Consider the following 21312-nt stretch of genomic DNA (forward strand, 5'->3'; position numbering starts at 1 on the left):
AAAAGAAATATGCTGTAGAAGAAAAAAAAAAATAAAATGACAGTCTGAGTCCAAAAAATGAAACAATAAAGGCTCAGAGGAAACGTCTATAAAATTTTGCTAGTTTCTACTAAACTCAATATCAGTTTAATTGAACATAAAAAAACGGTAGAAGCCATTAGACATTAGGTTTGATGCGCTTTTTAAACATCAAACCAGTCAGATCTCTCCGCTGATTATTGGTGCTGCTTTATACAAAAATTATATTTCAAATTCAAGGCACGACCACCCAGTAGTAAAACAATACTTATGCCATCCATTGTCGTTTGAGATATTTTCTGATTTACAGCCTGTTTCAACGAACCCACAGAACCTCAATTGGATCAGACCTGGGCCTTGGCTAGGTCTGAGACTTTCTCCAGCTTCAGCCAGCCTTTTGTGGGTTTACTGGTATGTTTTAGATCATTACCATGATTTAGGTTTCAGGTCTGGTTCAACTTTACCTTTTTTTATTTTGCAGATTGTCTTATATTCCTCAAGCTCCCTCTGAAATTAATTAGCATAGGGAAGGATCCCAAATCATGATACTACCACCTTTGCAGCCTTTGGTTTATGCTGAGCATGTCCTCTGTCCTGACATTTTTGTAAATCAATTTTAGGTCCATCTGTATATATAACTATTCCAGAAGTCCTTATCTTTGTCAGTTTGTTTCATGTCAAACTCTGGTCTGGTCTGGCTTCAAGTTTTATTTCTTGCATATCAAAGGGTTTCTCTTTGTACATCTGCAATGAAAGTTAGAATTATACGTTTTCCTATCTTAAAAGCCCAATAGCAGTAAACCTCCTGCATGACATTAGTGTTTGTGGAGACTTTTTTTTAATCATCTTTGAATCTATTTTTGGGATAACTGTGCTTGGATGGGCAGGCCTAGGCATGTTTTGGGTTGTTAGACAGTCCTTGTTTCTGGACAGGGGATTTTTGAAATTCTGACCTCTTTTTAATCCCTTACTAGAGCAAAAGCTGTGACAGCTATATGCAGCTCTTTCAACCTTACATTACTGTGTTCACTCGCACTAAAAAAAAAAACCACCAGAAAGCCTAAATACAAGTCTCAGGTAAATAGGGAATATCACATAGAAAATGCTGAGTAATGTTATTCCAATCATGAGGACATGATGTGGAACATGCTTGATGACCTAATCTGTTCCTTATTACCAACCTTTTATTAATTTTGCAGTTCTGCAGTTTTAATTATTTGGGTTTTATTTTTGTCTGATTAAAATAACATTCAAATACTGAACAGATATGTTCTGCACAACCTGTTCCATTGACAGTCAAAATGTCCCATTCTGGAGGGATTTCATGAGCTTTAAAATATAGCTGAAATGAATAAAACTCTCCACTTACAATAAAACAGTCTGTAGTTGCAATCTTTAAGCCCTCAAATGCACAAAATGACTGTACAGACTTTGATTCTTAGCATGTGCAGTGGCTGCAGTTATGACTGTTTGCAGGAATGACTCAAAAGGAAATAAAACCCTACAGCAAACAAAAATGCAAATAAAAAGATAAACTAATAGTTCTTAGTTCAAGGTCAAATTCATTGTTTTGTTTTTCCTGTACAGTTATACTGTAGAGCTTTTAGGAAGCAGAAAAAAGCCTTACAGATCAGCTGTGGACGTTAATTAGTACCCTGTAGCCACGTTTATATCATGTGACAATATCATATAAACATAGCTAAATGTATAATGGTTAACATAAGTCAGGCTGTCAGCACTTAAAAACATGCCCAATATGCAGCTCTGTATCAGTAAGACAGAACAGATAAATACTTACAGTATAGCTCCCTAATAAATAAGCTATAAATTAAACAAATGTCTATGAATGAATAAATAATTACCTAACACAATGACTTTAATATCTTTTTTTGTATCAGTAGATAGAACACATGATATATACTTACTGTATAGCTCCCTAATAAATAAGCTTATGCAATCAACAAATGTCTATAAATGAATAAATAATTAACAAATACACTTACTTTAATACCGGTTTGTGTTTCTAGGACACTTTTAGGTAAAGTTCTAGTCAAGAAGGTTTATTAAAGTTCCATAATAGCAACTCAGATCTTTTTTCTAATATTTTCAAATTTTTTGGATTAGAGTTCCAGTTGATTTTATTTCACACTTTTTGTAATGTTTTTTTTTTCTCTGTGTTTTCTGTCAAAGAAACATTCTTTAATAATATTAAAGAATAATATTGCTAATATATACAAAAAAAAAAAAAAACTCGTACTGTTGTGTGCAGGAAGTTTCGATTTCACAATCAACAAATTTAAAATTGTCATAGTCCAAAAACATTACAAGGGTTTCTGTAGATACATTTTTTTCTTATGGCAACAAAAGACATATGCAATCATTGCTAAACAGACATATCTAGTGTGCAATCATCATCATTTAACCTCTCTACTTATGGGTTATTCAGGCTGAATAATTGATGCCTGTGCACACAAGTCTGAAACTGTGCGTGTAATTGACTGAAGAGGTTTAAATGACTTGCCCCTGGTGAGTCATAGCATTGTTTGACATGGTACCAAATCCTCATGGTAACCATTGCTTATGTTTACGGGTTGATCTGTGTTTAAAGCTGGAAAGAGTGAGCTTAAGTAGAGAATTACTATAAAAACAATCAGACAGTTGACATGCATAGTAGACGTCACAGGAAACAATTACAATTATTGAATTTAATAATGCCAACTTGGAAGATTGGCACCTAATTTTTAAACTGGACCGAAATGTGGAAAAACAAGTTACCAAATGGGCTTTAACTGGAAATCTACAATTCTGAGAAAATGTTATGTTCAATAAAATTTACATCCACACTTTCCTTGGCTTCAATTGGACTCTTTAACAGTTCTTATATGCATAAGTTAGGTTCTGCTACAAAGCTTTTAAGCAGTTAATATCATATCTGCAACAAATAAATGGTTTATTTCCACAATTATTGGTTCCTTTCGCTTCAGCCACCAATAGTCCCATTATGGTGCAAGACCAAAGCAGACTTCCATCACATAAAACAACTCCAGTTTGAAATACATCTGTGGTTTATGCCATCAACATTATTAGAGGTGATATATTTCCCCCTACAGAGAAACTGATCATGGTTCCATGGTAAATGTAACTCATGCTTAGAGAATCTTCCAAGGCAGGTAAGGTCTTGTTTATGACTTTCAATTAGAAATTTGGTGAGACATCATACTCACGAGATGACGTGCTACATTAACACAATTTAAATTAAATTTGGGGTAATCATAAGAATCCTTTTTTTTTTTTTACAGTAGCTTTTTAACAGTAGCACTGATATGAACCTCTAAACCTAGATGCTAACTTTAGCATTCTATGGAAAAACTAGATCACAGTATTCCCACAATACTTAATAAATAGATCTTATATCTCATTTTATTACTTTTATTGAGTACCAAAAATTTAAACTAAAAAATAGGACGGTTGTTTAGACAGAAATAGAAAATTAGAGCATAGAAATGTAACTTTATTGATCTCTCAATGGAGAATTTAGTTTTTTTACACAGTGTCCTGTAGAAATTTGGCAATAAGAATAATTGTCTTGATGCCAAAAAGAGCCCTAGAGATTGTAATTTCAGTACGGCTATCGCAATAGTGTTCGGCTGGATTGATGCATGTAAATAGCTTTATTATAATTCATTCAGGAAGTATTACAGATTTCTATGGACAATGAAATGCAAGTAGAACAGGAAAGGAAAAGCAGAAAAAAGGAAAAAGAAAAGAGGAGATAAAAGGGAGACAACGATAAAATGTCTTCTGTCTGCTTCAGCACCTGTAAAGAGATGTAAAAAGAACAGCACAACCAAGGGAAATAGTATAAGAGATACAATAAAGTAGCACCTTGATACCATTGCTGAGGTATAAGTAGTATTATTTAATCTGACATGTATACTGTGGTAGCTGAAGATAAGAATGGAGAGATTCACTTTCTGCATTTAACCCATCCCCTTGAGGAACAGTGGGCTGTGACTGTGCATCGCCCGGGGAGCAGTGTGGGGTTAAAGGTCTTGCTCAGGGACCCAGAGTGGAGGCTGTGGGGATCGACCGGGTACTTCCAACCTTCTCAGAGCACAAGTGCACTGCCCTAAACACTCCCCCACAGTGAAAACCTGTGTTGTGCATCACCTGTAATAGCACTGTTTAAAATCCATACTGAGAATACAATGTCTAGATGTTAGAGTGGAATAAATAAGATATCTGATTGGCCATTAGCTTCCGCTTCCAGGAACATGTAATCTGGACTAACGTTAAATGAAACATTGAGGGTATCTAAAACTTCAGATACTTCAATCTGAACCTCTCCTTATAAAAATAAATCTCAGACAATCCCTTTAAATTCTTAGAGAAAACATCCTTAGAGCAACGAATCCCTGGTTCCCCAAAACACAAATAGAACGAGATAAACACAGAAAAACACATCTTGGAGCTCAAGCTGCGGTATGATGTGGAGTAACACTTAGATGAACCACTGTAGCTTCGGGGGAAATATTCCCAACATGAATCACAGACACTTGTCAAGGCTCTGTCTATTTGCCTTTCACCAAGTGTGAACTTTCCACAACCCATTTCAGTGATGCCATCTTTTACTGACTCTAGCTTGGGTGTTGTGCACAACAGCAACAGCTCAACCAACTATACCTGGACTCACACCCTGTGAACAAAAAGCAGAGGAATGCAGCAGCAAAGCCTCTCCCTGGGCAGAGCAGAGAGGAATAAGTCTCTGTGGACTCACCAAATCACACCCATTTGGTCAGATATAGCTGCAGTCCGCAGGGAGATGAGAAAACAAGACAGGTTTCATGATGTCAAGAAGGGGTGTTGGTTCAATACCCTTTGTGTTTAGTATTGGTCACCATGCTTAATTGCCCATGTGTCAGCGCATTAATAATAAACTGAAACATACTTGTCATTTTTGTGGGTTACTCCCTTTTCAAAGAAGAAAACTTCAAGGGTGCAGGCCCATCTTTTAACAAGCACATCCAAAACTATCACCTGGAGCTAAGCAACAGAGAACTCATGTGAAATTTACAGCATTCATTGATGAAGCCAAGAGGAAGAAGGCTTTAACTGTCCTCAAAACTCCTAGTATCATGTTTGAAGATCTTCATTCTGCTGTTCTCACTAAGCGGATCAGACAACTGCCTTGACTGTTTCATAATCAGGGCAGCTAACCACATCCTCTACATGCCCTGCTGATTTTTTTTGCAAAAGTTTTCATGATGCATCCTTAAAATAAGCTGCTGAAACTGCATGCTTTCCATATTCACTGCAAATGCAGAGTATTTGCACATTTCAGAGCATTTGTTTGTCTGTATTTGTGCAAAACTTGACTCCTAAACCCGGCACAAAAAAGAAACTGCCAAAACTCTTTCTAAGCTAAAACCTACATACATCCTGCTAACACCAAGCATGCATATACAAAAGTTTCCTTGCATAAGTGTTGGAGGATAAAGCAGAAGAAAATGCATATCTAAAAATGTCTGAATGCTTCCTTCACTTTAAACTGCAAAACAAAAGACATCTTTCAATCATCGTCTGCATGTTTTCTTGAAAAGCCACTGCATTCTTTCATCTAAAATTACAGTGCGACTGCCTTTGGTTCTGGGATGACTAAACTGAGTCTTCATCGAGCAAGCAAAGCTGCAAACGGTCAGAAAACCAAAACAAAGAGTTAGAGGAAGGTAGGTAGAACATGCAGATGAAAGACTGCCAGACACAACGGAAAACATATTCCAACTGCAATCACAGGAGGTTTGAGAACAAGGCTGTTTTACTGGGACTCTTCTGGGCTTTGCTCTGAAACCCCGCAAGTAGTTTTCCATCTGCTGAGCCCACAGTCAGTTCCAGTTATTTCTAAAGGCCTTCTGTGCAGTAGACCAGGAGGGGAGCATGGCTATACAGAGATGTAGCAAAACATAGGAAAGAAATGCAGCAGTAGAAGGATGGCATTTCTAAAATACAGTATGAAAGCACATTTAGAGTCATTACTGCTCAACAGGCAATTTCAAAGGTTAAGGGGGATAACAGAAACAGCTGCTGGTCTGATGTAATGTGTCTGAAAGCTTCAGAGGCTTGCACCTGGTTCGGCTCTGCCACAAATCAAACTGACTACCAAATGAAAGAACCTCTCTGAACAGAGACAGGAAAGGCATGAGCAGGTATCCCAGGTTATTAAACATTTCTCCATCTGCTTTTTTCTTAATGTGTCTTTTAAGGGTTTCAAAAATCTGGCCCACACAACTAGCAGCATCATGGTCGACCAGATCTGTTCCCATGGAGATTGCCGACTGTTCGGCATATTATTAAGGTGGGAAGGACAGCCAAATTAAACGTAAAGTCAGACGAGACATAGTTAGGGGGCCACATGTCAGCCCAAGTAAGTTTCTAAACTTTTGATTCAAATTTTTCTAAGAACTAAATGATATTCAAGATGCAAAAATAACAGATATGTCTGTGGCAGTTCGTTTGTTAGAGGAAGTCATTTTAAGTTTACCCCCAAAAAAAGACTTAACAGTTTCATCCCCATTTAGGCATCAAAGTAGGTTCTAAGCATGAAGCTGAAGTTGGTTTCTGATTTGCAATACATTTAAAGGGCCATTCCACCACATTTCTTCAGCTTGTGTATCTTGAATCTTCTGTAGATCAAAAATTATTCAAACATGGACAAGATTATTGTACACTAATAGCAGAATCTTTAAAACAGCCTTTTGGAATTTGCGAAAGCTCTATTTGAGTTGTGAAAATTCAATAAGGGGCTAATAAAATGTTTTTGCATTTCAGCCATGTTAGAACTGTTCCTGGTAAAAAAATATAGTACTTCGACAGTTTAAACCGGGACTAGATTATTCTAGCCTGGGTGCCATTCCGAACTTAGTCCCGCCCACAAGGTTTGAGGTCGGGAAGTTCGGTCTGGCTCTGCTCAATAGTAGCGCGAGTATTATCGCCCACTGTCAGGCGATCCAATCAAATTGTCAGGGTGGGCTTTATACGATGATGGACAGTTGATCAACAGTAACGTAATCAACCACGTAACCAAAGCGCGCATGGGTGACAACAACAATGGCTGCCGCTGGAGAGTTTAGGTGAGTAGATTCTGCTATTAGGTCTGTTCTAGAAGATATCAACAGCAAATTAATTTTAAAAGAGGAACAGAGAAACGCGATCAAGGCTCATCTTCTTATTCTAGGCGTGCAACTGCACGCTTTGATTTTTGTTGACAACAACTATGCCTCGCTTAACATACGTCACGCAATCCGTTGCTCTTATTGGTTGTAGGTCTATCCAATTGAGTGCAGAGGCATTTTTTTTCCTGGTTCATTCAAAACACGCCCCATAATCACAGCTCTATGGAGAAGTATCAGACTCATATTCTGACTAGAATTGATTAGGACTACGTCAGGCTAAGATTATTCTACATGAATATCAGAAACTTTAGAGCAGAGTTGGGGAATTTTTGAAACCTTTTATCTGATTTGTGAAAGTTTGATTAAAGTTGATTTTAGTAAAGTTTCTTGCTGAGATTCTAATGGAAGACAAGAAGCTCCAATTTCCATCTATTAAAAGGAGAGCTCACCCATGCAGTGATCGTCTTTTGTTATTTTACGGGACATTCTTTGGTAAGGTGAAGAGAAGTCAGTTCCAAGCATATTTTGATGATGACACAACCAGATCAAATAATATAATACCTGTCAAACATGAAAGACAAATACAACATAGTTTCCTCGGAAGTCTTGGAAATGTTGCTTTTACACTACCGTAAATCAAATGCATGTTGGTCGTTATTCTGTCTGAAGCAAGTTATCAGCTCTGGTTTGGACATTTAGGCCTATGTAGAGGGAATTATTCCATTTTCTTTTAAACAGAATATAAATGTTTTGTTCTACGGCCAAAAGTCGACAACCATTGAGAATTTTATCATTAATTTCATTCAGCTTGGGCAGTCATTCAGCTTAGTACTGTGACGTCACACAGCTGAATTCTGTGTATGAAATTCATCCTGAAATGTTTCTTCTCTACTTTCCCACGTATTATGGCAAGCCCATACCGCATTAAATGGGAAAGTTCTTTCACATGGGTGTGATTGCAGTACATTCCAGCGGACACACCCCCAATGTTTCATGGCAGAAATACTTTTAGGACTTAATCTTGCATGGCTAGATTTAGTCATTTGATCATTTAAATTTGGCTGAAGGTTTAACAACAGATATTTCTGTGGGTTGACAATCTCAGAACACATATTTATTGGTACTTTACATAGACTTTAATTTAACTTTTGGATTTAATAACAAACAGAATTTAGAAATATTTCCATATTACAGAAAAACGAGACCAGTCTCAATAAACTAGTCTAATCCAATGGAGAGAGAAAAAAAAACTTGGATGATTATGTATGGCAATGATATAAAGCAAAGTAATGAAGAATATCAAGCAAATAAACGCAGTGGTAGAGCAGTTTAAACCTTAGCAGGTGCTTCAATTCGATGACAACAGATATTGAGACATGCAAATAATTTAAAAAAAGAAAATTGTAGGAGCATTATCAATAAATCGAAACACGATTTTGATGTACATTTCATTTTTTGCTTTTAAGTAGACTGAATTTTATTGAAGAGATTCTCAAAAAAGCAGAAACATATACCCCTTTAGCATAGTTTAGGTTTTCTACAAGTTGTTTTAACCTGCTGTAGCGTTTGGACTGATTCAAGTGGAATCAAGATGCAAAAAAGACTAATACGGCCATTAACCATAAATTTTACAAACTGTGTTTTACAGACTGTGCTTCAGCGTGAAATTGTTTAGTATGGATATGAACTAAGTAATATAGAGAGCTAGGTCAGTCCAGGTTAGAACTGATTTAAAAAAAAAAAAAACACTTTTGGCCTTCTATTAAACGTTCACAAATCATATAAAGCTTTAAAAAAAAATCTGTGTTTTAAAGATTATTTTATCAGTTTACAATGATCCAAACCAGGTTCAAACTTTCTATGTACTTTAGTTTTAGAGCAAGAGCAGATTAAAGACGCACACAAAGAGGGGGAAAAAGTGAGGGAAATAGGTGGAATAGCCCTTTAAAAGCATCACAAATCAGAAGCGAACTTCAGTCTCAAATGTAGCTTCATTTTTTTTATTTTTCTTATTCAATAAAGCTCTGGTTGGCTTGTTTAAACATTAAAATATTTGAGTACTTCTATTTCAAATATCAGCCTCTTGACTTTTTAAAATCAGATATTATATCATACACATATATTTTTATAATCAGACACATATATTGGACATAGATGTTGTAGACTAACATCAATGTGTGGTCCTCTAATGTTTACTTTCAGTTACCCTTTGGCAAGTTATCTTTCAGCACAGACAGTTCATCACACATATTGTGAAACCACATTCTTACAAACCTTTTTAGGCACCTAAGGCTTAAAACCGATAATAAACTTAGATATCCGGTATTATATTAGTATGTTAAACACTAGAACTGTGCTGCACAAAAATAAATGTTTATGCTTTTAAAACAAATCAGGGGAGCAACTTACCAAGTAGAAGGTTGTGAAATTTGGAATGTCTTCTCCTCCACCTGTCAAAGTGCCCTGTATTGTCGTTTGAAAAAAATAACTAAAATAACAAAAAAATAACTAAAGCAAAGAGTCTGTAGCGTTTGTGGCTACAGTAATGCAGCCACTGTCACCAAATTAGGAGCTTTAAAACACCGGAGCGCTTTAGCTGTCTGTTCTCTGCCTGTCGCGTCGAAGGTAAGAATGCCAGGTGTGAGGGAGCGCGCGCGCTGTGATGTCACCAGGAGGAGCTCGCGGTGCCATGTGCCGTTACCAAAATAAAAAAAGTTGACACAAGCTGAAAGTGAGGGGCGGGTCGTCCCACAGAGCTCAGTGCAGAGCAAAGGAGGGAGCAGCGCATAATTGAACTATTGATCCAGAACCAGCTGCGCCCTCTGCTGTCTAAAAACTAGAGTTGCAACAGAAGCAGACTGAAAAAACGTGTCTGTTACCTGAAAACAGGTTTACAAAGTTTCTTTAGAGTTTTAAAAAAAGGACTTGAAATAGTATCACATTCTTCTGATGGAAAGCTGATTCAAAAATAATCACAATGGTAGCTTTATTATTCCGAGAGCCGCCTTAATGTTGACAACTGAATAGTTGGGCTGATTGATCACTTCATGGCCCAACCTATCTAAACCTGTAAGGTGACCTTTAATTTCACAATCTTGTAATAAAGTTTCCTATCTACACAAACCGTGTGATATAATCATAGAGTGATTCACCCAGGAAACCAATAAATGACATAATTGAATGATTTAATGTAAGTGCTATGAAGCAAATGTGCTGCCGTAGAAAACTTTTATGAGCTTCTGATGGAGTTTTATTGGATTGAAAAATTTAGGGTGTTTCCAGTCTTTAGTGGTCATTCGGTGTCTAAGAAGAAAAAAAAAAGAAATGTGCACGAAATCTATGCATATATTCTATCTCATAATGTTGTCTTACTTTTCAATTTCCAATCAGAGCCCGTCATCCAAAAATATAGTTTCTGCATTCATTTTACCAGAAGCATCACTGAACATCTATTACAAATAATATGTGAAATCACTGAAGCATGCAACAAAATAAATAACTGAACAGAAACCGCTTTTCAGATCACTCTAATATTTAATCAACTTTTTATATAAACCACGTACCATGGATATGCAATACAATGTTTCTTTTAAGCAAATATATATTATCTTTCAGTTTTACAAACTGTTACAATCTTTACAATCATTTCATGTGGCTACTAAATTCAATTTATTATGACAGTAAAGCCATCACTTAAGGATGACACGTTTTAGTTAAACTCTTACAACTCAACAATGTTATGTTAGAACCAAATACATATAATTTTCTTGAATACTGCTTTCATAATAATCTTAAAATATCAAAGAAGAACATATTACAAAAGTGATCATTGCAAACATAGCAAAGAGTGAGCTGGGAATGTTTCATGTACATTTGAACAAATGCATAACCTCCTAGGCTATTTTTGGCACATACAGTATTGGAATTAGCCTGCTGAACCATCACAGCATTCTTGATCTAACCACTTTATTAACACAGCTGCTGCTCTTGTAGTTATGAATACTTATTTCATAGTAGAGAGTAGGATGGATTTCTTTACTTTAACTGCAGGAAGACACCAACAGTCTCAAACCTTAAAACAACAAGCACACTTTATGATAAAAGAAACCGGTAGATGCATTCGACTTGTGGAAGGCAGTAATTAGATGATATGTCAGAGCCCTTACTGTCCTACAGATGTTTCTGATGCATCTTCAAAAACTGCTGCAGCTATTTCAGACATCTGTAAGAAAATCTGGGGGGGAAATGTGTAAAAGAAACATTAATAATCCAGTAAAATGCTACAAAAATCCCTGTTCTTGTTTATTTTATTTTTATCCCAGCTGTGGTTTGTGTAGGCACTATGGTGACAAGAAGCTGAGGGCAGCGGTGTTTTTTAAGGACCTCAGAGGAAGCAGTGCTGTTCAGAGGGAAGGAATGCAAATTTCCTGCAGCTGGAATAGATTGTGGAACAAGGAAGATCAAATGTTCGTTTTGTGCATATGAATCAGTCACATCAGCTTTTCTCTCAAAAGTGTAAAAAAACTGCCTCCAATCACACGCTCTCATTTAGTATGTGCTCACACATGCAAAGGTAGTGAGCGAGGAGAGAAACCCTTTCTCTTCTGGAATACAGAGTGCACATGCAGACCCTACGCATCATATCTATAATGGCACAAGGAAACGATCATTAGCTGTGCTCATATGAGTCCCATTGAGTGTTGGCAGGTAGCAAGTGAGGAAGTCAGACTGGTGTCACGTAATTCCCAGGAAAGGTCCCAAAAGTATGAGTCCGTTCTGACGTACCTGGAGACAAGAGTGCAAACACAAGTCATAAAGCAGGAAAAGAAAAATGATACATTTGAAATCTGTTATATCAATCTAGCATGTTATAATGTGAAGAAGAAATATTGCAGTTTTGATTTAAATTACTGTCGTTTATGTTGTTTTAATGTTACTTTGAGCAAATATAACAACGATGAAATGATTCTGCAGAAAGGTACTAACTAAATAATAATTAAATTTGCAATAAGAATTGGAGGGGGTTCTTGAAATAAACATGGGCATGTTGCATCGTTTCCATACAGCTGACATTCCTCTATATTTATGTAGCTTCAGTTAAATGTAGAACGATGTTATAAATAAAGAAGGATTTTGAATATTGCTGATAAATATTTTAAGCATACAACAATAATTATTTATTCATTATCTAAATACCTGTTTAGGGCAAAATAATCTACTGTGGGTCGTATTTGCACTTTGGAATATAAACTTGATAGTTCGAATTCAATCAGGATTTTTTTTTTAAAGAAATCAAGCTTGAATCTTTGATCAAATAACTTTATGAACATAAGTAGGAAGCCTCAGCGCATGAACAAAGTTACAGGGTTTACTCTGTGCCGAACACACGAGGGCGCTCACTCTCCCTGTCTGAACTCTTCAGTTAATAAAAACCTATGACTGATAATTTTTTATTATTTGAGGTGGGTAACCCCCTTGCTACCCAGGGTAAACTAAAGCATAACTCCCATTCAGAGCTTCTACTTATGAGAACTCACAGAGATTAATCTCAGTGTTCTAGAAATGCTTTCATTTGCCACAAGTCACATCTGTGTAACATCCCACAGCTCACATACCATTTTATGGAAGCTCATCGCATTATCTTCAGAAATGTACTGCAGCTTATTAAGCAACTGTGGCTGATTAAGAAATGTGGATGTGTCTTATAGACGTCCATTAGTGCTAAAAATATGTTAATGTGTTTATATACAGTATATGTTTTTGTGTATGTGTTATGCGCTTATGTTATGTACTTATGTTAGGTGTACATCTTATGTGCATTAGTTAGGTGCTAAGATCTCAAAAGAGTGGATCAGAACTGCTCTGAAAATATCCTGGAGTGGCTAAGCCTGAGTCCACAAAGGAATATGAATGAATATGGCTCTGCACAGATACACATCTACTGTAACATCCAACCTGATGGAGCTTGAGATGTACTATAAAGAAAAATATTGGACACTACCTAAAGATAGGTGAGCTAATTTTGTTGGATTGAATATGCACCTAATAAATCAGCACCTTACAGAAGCACCTAACATATGCACATGCTATTATGCACATGCAAAGTCTTATTTAAAGTGCAAACTTTATTAAATTGTATTAGGCTATTTAGACATTTAAAACAGAGGAGCAAACTCTCATGTTTCTTTTTTTTATAAACTGTATGTTTCTGCAAATGTGTCACAATACAGAGTCCTGACACTAGGTGGTGCAATTTAAAAACAATTGTGACAAAAAATGTGTCTTTTGGGTTGGATTTGGTCTGGCCTATCTTTTAAATATTATTAGGTCTTGGTTGTTATGGGTTAATTAAGACAGGCATCATTTTATGTGATTTTTAAGAGAAATTTTCATTACCTACAAACCAGCCGTCATCACATTTTTCCATCACTTGCACAACGTCCCCTTCTCTAAGCTCCAGCTCGTCTGCATTCTGGGGTTTGTAGTTGTAAATAGCTTTATACCTAAAGTTGAAAAAACAGAAAAACAAGACAAATTGGTACAAAAGCCGAGTTTTACCAAATAAATGTTGGACGTTCTTTTATGCAGCAAAGTTAAAAGACAGACGTACGGTTGGCCTTGCCCCACTATAGAACCAGGATTGTTCTGTGCTTGTGAGCTGACATGTGCATTAGAAGAAGCATATGGGCTTGGTACTGCTCCCTGGGGGGGAAACAAACTTCACATCAGGTAATGTGACATCATAAATATCGCTGTGTTGACACAAACGGGGAGAAGACAGGTGTGGGCATGCTGTGATTTCTGAAGGCGTGGGAGAGAGCAGACCTGTGAGGGACCGGTGTATCTGGGAGTGTTCGCTGAAGGAGCCATTGCTCTGTGCGTGGACGCTGACGACTGAAAAGAAGGTGAAGTCGGTCTAAATGTGGATTGTGCTGCTGCTGAGTGGGTGTTTAGGTTGGGGGTGCCGTGGGGAGAACGATGGGATGACAGTGTCTGGTTGGGGGAGTGTGACTGTGAGGCAGGGCTGCCATATGGGACAGGTGACGATGGTTTCAAGGGGGAGTGCTCGGGTTTGGGGCTGAAGGACGGGGGGGTGAAAGGAGACAGAGGTGACCGCGGCGATGGAGAGAAGAGTGGACGTCCCGGACTCTGCGGTCCAGGGGAGATAGGAGACATGGGGCTTGCTGAGAAGTCATCCGTGGAGTATTTGGTGCGGGGCATCTTGTTGACCTGCACGTAGCTGGCCGGGAAGATGCCGCTCCGGCTCGTTCCAGGGATCCTGCCCTCCAACCACTGATTGTCAACGCGTCTGGTTATGCTGATCACTTCACCCTACCATGCAGACAACAGGATTAAGTCAATTTCACATCAGCTTTAATATTATGATAACTCAGAGGTGCAGAACTCTGCATTTTTCTTTCTCCTCAAAACTTCTCCAAAGAAACAAAACACATGCAGTCATTTTTACCAGCATTGTGATGTGCTTAATCCAAGTTTATTCAGGAAGGACCTTATTCTGTAGTGTTGTAATTAAACAGGTAAAACATCTATCCATTTTCTTACACGCTTAATCCCAAGTGCGGTCGCAAGGGGTGCTGGTGCCTATATCCAGCTGTCTATGTGCAAGAGGTGGGGTACACCCTGGACAGATCGCCAGTCCATCGCAGGGCAACACGGAGACAAACAAGCAGTCAAGCACACACTCTCACCTACAGTAAGGAGAATTTAGAGAAGCCAATTAATCCAACAGTCATGTTTTTGGACTGTGGAAAGGAAGCTGGAGTACCCGGAGAGAACCCACGCATGCTCAGGGAGAACATGCAAACTCCATGCAGAAAGACCCCAGGCCAGGAAACAAACCCGGAACCTTCTTGCTGCAAGGCAGCAGTGCTACCCACTGCCCCACTGAGCAGCGCACAGGTAAAACAACACAATTAAAATAAACAGGTCATTAAAAAATGCTAGTAAAATGCTGATTTTTGGGTGAATTGTCTTTAATGACTCAGATGTCTTCAATCTTTTCCTATAGTGAGCAAACTGTCTCATTAGAAAAATGGACTTCAAATTGCTTGCAATGGGCTGATCAACTTTACCAGATTAAGAATGGATAAACTAAACTAAACAGCATTTATGCGTAACTGTAGGATAGAATTAGAATGCATGTAGCATTAAAACTGTTCATATGACCGGAATAAAGTGAATTTATAATATTAAAAATAGCCTGCTCCTGATTTAAGCTGCTTGAGTTTCCTGTTCTGTTTGCCGTCTCATCCGAAGTTATGTCGTCTAGCGTGCTTTTTTGTTTTCAGTACTTAGATCTGCTATGCAATATAATGCAATATAATCTATTTATTGTCGTTTCTTAAAAAGCCATGACGTCTATTTTTACATTGTTTCTTTTGATTTGCTTTTGTTACACAATTGACTATAAAAACATGCCACAGGCAGGCAAAAGATAAATATAGAGAAACTAAACGGACCAGACTAGATGGGAAAAGTAACATCTTTATCTTTGTCAGTTAGATGAACTTGTAAAATAAAGGAATTATATTAATCAATTTAATCTAATAAACAGATAATAGGAGTCATTTTTTTATGTGTTTGACATTACTTATGATAACTGAGCTGGATAATTTATGTTTTATATATTTCCCATTCATTTTCAGGAGAATTTGTGATCTAATACCAGATCTAGAACTTTATATTTAATTACCTTTTTTACTTTAATCCTCTTCATATTTACTTCAATATAGCATCTGGAAAAAACTGCTGTAAACTGTATGCCTGTTCATAAGCACAATTAATTTTTCATTTTTTATTCTCAGTGGTTTCAACCCTCTTTGCTTTTTGTTTTAAATCGTCATTAGGATTTATCTCCTCTGTGATAGGTTGTACTCTTTGTAGAAGAAAATACAACATATTCTTTGAATCAAACTGTTGGAAAAGAGTTTTTGGGAGGAATAATGAAATATCTTATGAGCTTAACAATGGAAGGAAATTCTTTGTATGCTTCCATATGATTTCCCCACATTTTAGGAAATTAAAGAAAAACACCTGACCTTATCATGACTGAGCTGTGACCATGGATGAATCTTTACGCAAAGCCAAACTAGCTAATTATTCTGTTTTACAATCACTAAATAAGCTGACAAACCGCTAAAAAGTGATTTAACATGTTTTTTTTAAATAAATGGCAACAAAGCTTTCAGATGCTTTCACCTGGATAGCAAAACTATCAGTCCATTCAATCATACTCTGAAACTAAAAGAGTTGTACGGACGTCAGAGGAACAAATGAAAACAAAGATAAGGAACAACTCACTTTACGAAAGGAAAGCTCAACAGGAAGGTCAGCGTTGAAGTTATAATGAGCTACAGCTTCTCCATACTCCAACACCTGGAGAGTCGGAGACTTTATCGGCGTCGGTTTCTCTGTGGGAGGCAGAACCTGAAATTAAAGAGTTATGAAAGATTCAATATATGGCACTTTACAAACTAATTTATCCTTTCTACTTATTTTACATTTTGTTAAAAAAAAATCTACCTGAATGTGACCAAGATAGATTCACACAGAGGAAAGTGTATTTGTAAATTCTTGTGATGATAAACTTAGCTTCATCTCTAAACAATAATCAGAATGGTTTAGCATGTGTTTGTTTTGAGCCTCATTACTCAAAAAAAATAATTTACATTATATAATAGTCATTTACAAATTATACCTAAATTGCATTGCAACTGTCACTTTTAGAAGTCCACTAATTAGGTGTCAACTATTTTTTATTTAATCACAATAAAAACATCTGGTCTCTGAATGCCTCAAGTGTGTATTACTGAAGAAAACAACACAGCATCATGAAGGCCAAAGAATGCAGTAGACTGAATAAAAATAAAGTTGGGTTCAATTTCATAACAATATTTTTGAAGCTATGACCGTCTCAAAGATTCCATCTGAAGACATGTCTCACTGTAAGCCTTTCAAGACATGGCTGTGTACCTTAACTTAGAGGCAAGAAGCCATTAACTATGGAGACGCTTCATTAATCTACAGCTTAGATGTTATAATATATTTGCCTTGGACTACAAAACTATAGCTTTTAGAACTTACTGTTGGAAAAAAAAAGGTTTAACTGTAGGAAACACTGGTTTCTGTTTGCCACCTTTTGCCACAAGATATGTAGGGAACATATAAATGGAAAGAAGGTGCTTTGCTCAGATGAAACCTGAATCTATTTTTTCTCTAGCATGTAAATTATTAAGTGCTGCACATCACATAAACATGCCATCACAACATCATGGAGCTTCGCTTTACAGTACCTTAAAGCAAGACAATGAAACACCAAAAGCTCAGATTAACTGATTTAGATCGAATCACATTTGAATGGTCTAGTCCGGGGTTCTGCATAAGAAAACTTCCATTTAAAATACATACCACAGGAGATTGATTCTTTTTAAATGACTACCGTGCCATTTCAAATTTTAGCTTTTAAAATAAAGGAAAAAACTTATGAAAAGCAATGAATGGGTTGTTTTTGGATAGTTTAGTTTAAAAAATAGTCAATTTATTTTATGAATTGTTAAAAAAAGGGCTTAAAGCATTACATAAAACAAATAAAATTGCATAAAAGAGCATAAACATTATTTTTTGATAAAAGCTATAACATGCACTTGTTAGTATATCTATTGTTAAAAAAAACTGGCTGGCTCTTCATCAATTTTAGCCAAAGTGAGGAAGATCCACCGGAGCCCCAGGTTGCAGATCCATGGTCTAGTTAAAGTCCAGCCCTACTGCAAGAACAGCTAGGACTGTGGCAAAATACTGTATATAAGTTCACTCATGCTTTCAATCCCATAAAACTAAGCTTTAGCTATTTTTAAATACAAAAAGGGCCAAACTTTCGGCCTCTAGACAAGCAAAGTTGGTAGATAGCACAAAATAATGCGACTTTGAATTTAGCAAAAGGTGGTTATGCTCTTGTTGAGTTCATGAAGATTACAGAACTATGCTCAATTTTATGTTGGTCTGTAACATAAAATACCTTCGCAAGGCTGTGTAAGCTCAAGAGAAAAAAATTTAACAGCACAGATATTCACCTCTACATAAGAAGTTGGGAAAATGCCAGCTCTCCCATGATGTTCGCCCTCAAACCAATTGGCATCAACCTGCCTGTGGATGTAAACAATGTCCCCTTTCTGCAGTGTGAGCTCTCTATATACATCACAAAAACAGAAGAGGGAAAAAAATCATTTTACGAAATGAAATTGTACAGTAGCATTATTGTAGCCTGAAGGCCTGACCTCCCTGCTACATGTCTCACCTGGGTGACTGAGCCTGGAAATTAAACTTGACTCTTGCAGCTTTCATCTACAAACGCAAAAAAAAAAATGTTAAACCTATAAAAAGACTATTCGTTTTGAATGCAACAGATAATATTGAGGAAAAAATACCCTTTTCTCCTCTTTCTTTGATGGAGGCTCCGTGGTTTCATTTGCAGAGGAGGGGCGTCCTACTGAAAAACACAAAGCCAGAACAAAGGGATCAATGGAGGGGAGGATATGTATGTTTTGTTGGCTTAGTTTTTGCTAAAATAGCAAGGAATCCGAAAGCCATTGCAGTCTTAACAAAGGCTAAAATTCAAAACGGTACTTGAACTTCCCGGAAAATAAAAAAAAACCCTAGATAAAGCTAATCTTTAATCAGCTCCTCGAAATTTCACTTCCTATTTTTGTGAGCTTCCTCCCCACCCATTAACAGCTGTTTCTACAGGAAAAACTGCTAAGACTTTCCACCATCTCAGCACGGTCTTCTCAGGAAAGTGCTGGCAGGAACAGAACATGAGCAATAAAGTTGAACCATGAGACCATCAGGATATATTAGATTACTTAAAGCTTTCATCGAATTTACTGGACAAGTTGGATGGTTTCTAAACACATCAATAAAAGGGAAGTTATTCAGGAAAGAGAGGAAAGCACAAAAACTTGTGGAAAATAAAAGACAATGAATTATTGTTTTCAAAATTAGTCTCCATTCTGGTGTTTCTGAGCATAAAAGGTTTGAAAGCATTTTTTTTTGTTTTTACCATGTGCAGTAGCAGAAGGCGAAGGTAAACCACCAAAACGCTGGACAGGATGCTTAGATGATGACAGGCTGCTGGAAAAGTGAAGAAAGAATGAGTCTTGATTAGTTTTGAGAAAAGAATTTCTAATTACAAAAATACAATTACTAGTCATCAACATCATCAAGGTTTTAAAGGGTAAACATATCAAAAACCTCTAACATTTTCTGTCACAATGTTCCTTCAAAGTCCTGAACAAGAATTCCTAACATTTATCTTATCTGTCTAGGACAAACTAATGCGGCGGTGCCCCCTCCCCCACGTGTTGCTTCACACTGACAGTTTACTGGCTAAAAAAGAAAGATGACTGCACTTTTCCATTTCTTTCTTTCTAAGAAAAATGTGATTGTTTGAAAGGGTTTCTGGTTTCACAACCAGAGAGTCATGAGTTTAGAAACTAAAGGAGATCAGCCATGTGAAGGGAATTCTGGTTCAAAAATACAATCAGCAGAATATGAGTGGCATCTCTGTTAGAAGGCTGACTGCAGGCACTTCAGAGACAAATGCATTTACAGAATATTAGAACACAAACACTGCAAAAATATAGAAATCAAAGTAAGTCGTTTTTTCGTAAAATAAAGGCCTTTTTTCTCATATTGAGCAGGTAAAAGAAACTTTGCCAATGGCATAAGACAATTTATTAAAATAAGAAAAATCTCCTGCAGTCTCTTAAGTGGATAATACCTAATTATTCAATTCAATTTTCAGATCAGTTTACTTATATTGCACCAAATTCAATACACTTATCTATTTTTAAGAGTAAAAAGGCTCATTCCATTGGCATACTATTTAAATACTCAAATTAAGGGTAAATACACTCATTTTAAGAACTCTTTACTCATTTTTAGATTGTTTTTGCAGTGAATGTAGTTTTGTGCAATAGGTTATTGTAAAACTAGCTACTATCTGCAATGATGTGCAGCATCAGTTTTTTTTCCCTTTCCTTCATTCTTGTCTTTCTTTATGGTATCTAGTTATCAGTTATTGTTAGCTTCTCATTCAATAAGTTCTTCCCAGCTTCCCCTTTACAGCTATCTTATATCCAGTTAATCAGATTTACCTGTTCCTGGTCCTAGTAATCATCTTCAGGTTTTAGGTCCCTTATTTTCTCTCTGTTATTGGATCTGGCTGTTTCTACCTAATGAGTCTATAGTTTGTTTTTTATTGATCAATGTGGGATTGTGGACTGATGTTAATTAATCCTATAGTTTGGAATTACATTTATAAAAACATCACAACAACAATGTAATAATTAAAACAAACTATTTTTCTTTCTAAATGTTTTTTTTGACATAATTTTCCTTAGCAAGTTTTTTTTTTTGTCTCCCAACTGATGTAATGATTACCTCTTAGAAACTGTGTGTTTTTGTTGGTGTTTTAAACAAATCTCATCTAAAGATGGCAAAAAAGGTGAGATTAAATCAGTGGATTTACATTAAAAAAGATCATTAGTTTAAGTTTAAAGTCCAACTTTTTCTTTCTTTTGTTTTTTTCTTTTCTTGTGTATTTTTCATGTACAGCACTTTAAATTGTCTTGTTACTGAATTTAACTGTACCAATGCAAATAAAATTGTCCTGCCTTTGTTTTTCCTTAAAATATTAACCTTTTTCTTTCAAATAAATTCCATAATTTGGATGCCATGTAAAAATATACGTAACAAAAAGATGCAGATCCCGAAATAATGTAAGTAAATAATGTGGCAAAAATAAAGTAACCAGATAAAAGACATAAACACACCTGCATCATAACACTTCCAATATTAAACAATGCCTTATCTCTGCTTGATTTAACTGTTACGAGTTTTCCTTATCGTTGTAAATTTAAGGGATAACTCTGTTGACCATGTTTTTATTTTTTTACACATGGCATCTCTTCAAACAGTTTACAAAGTGCAATAAATACATTGTTTTACAAACTCAAGGTAAGAAATGTTTAAAAGCTACAAATGTATGCAAAGAAAATTCAAAGTGCTTTACATCAACTAAAGGAAAGCAGAGTAAAAGCGAGCATAA

At 36.4% G+C, this 21312-nt stretch overlaps 2 protein-coding genes across 7 annotated transcripts in view; both read right to left on the bottom strand.

Annotated features, from left to right (window-relative positions):
* pdlim2 (PDZ and LIM domain 2 (mystique)) overlaps positions 1–9879 on the bottom strand; it is a 55965-nt gene extending 46086 nt beyond the window's left edge. For all 3 annotated transcript variants that reach the window (XM_038285753.1, XM_038285752.1, XM_038285751.1), the window contains exon 1: positions 9597–9879. The gene's annotated coding sequence lies outside the window, so the exon portion shown is untranslated. The remainder of the gene's footprint in view (positions 1–9596) is intronic.
* An 822-nt stretch (positions 9880–10701) lies between these two features.
* The window catches only part of sorbs3 (sorbin and SH3 domain containing 3), a 44156-nt gene continuing 33545 nt past the window's right edge, over positions 10702–21312 (bottom strand). For 3 of the 4 annotated variants that reach the window (XM_038285722.1, XM_038285721.1, XM_038285720.1), the window contains exons 13-21: positions 19264–19334; positions 18632–18693; positions 18502–18548; positions 18278–18392; positions 16509–16634; positions 14013–14519; positions 13798–13889; positions 13584–13690; positions 10702–11972 (exon numbers count right to left, since the gene is read on the bottom strand). In XM_038285722.1, the coding sequence (XP_038141650.1) occupies positions 11911–11972; positions 13584–13690; positions 13798–13889; positions 14013–14519; positions 16509–16634; positions 18278–18392; positions 18502–18548; positions 18632–18693; positions 19264–19334 (1189 nt within the window). In that variant the 3' untranslated portion in view covers positions 10702–11910. The remainder of the gene's footprint in view (positions 11973–13583; positions 13691–13797; positions 13890–14012; positions 14520–16508; positions 16635–18277; positions 18393–18501; positions 18549–18631; positions 18694–19263; positions 19335–21312) is intronic. The other variant, XM_038285723.1, reaches the window with a different exon arrangement.

This window comes from Cyprinodon tularosa, unplaced genomic scaffold (assembly GCF_016077235.1).
Source record: "Cyprinodon tularosa strain WSP-4 unplaced genomic scaffold, ASM1607723v1 ctg214, whole genome shotgun sequence".
NCBI classification, from domain to species: Eukaryota; Metazoa; Chordata; class Actinopteri; order Cyprinodontiformes; family Cyprinodontidae; genus Cyprinodon; species Cyprinodon tularosa.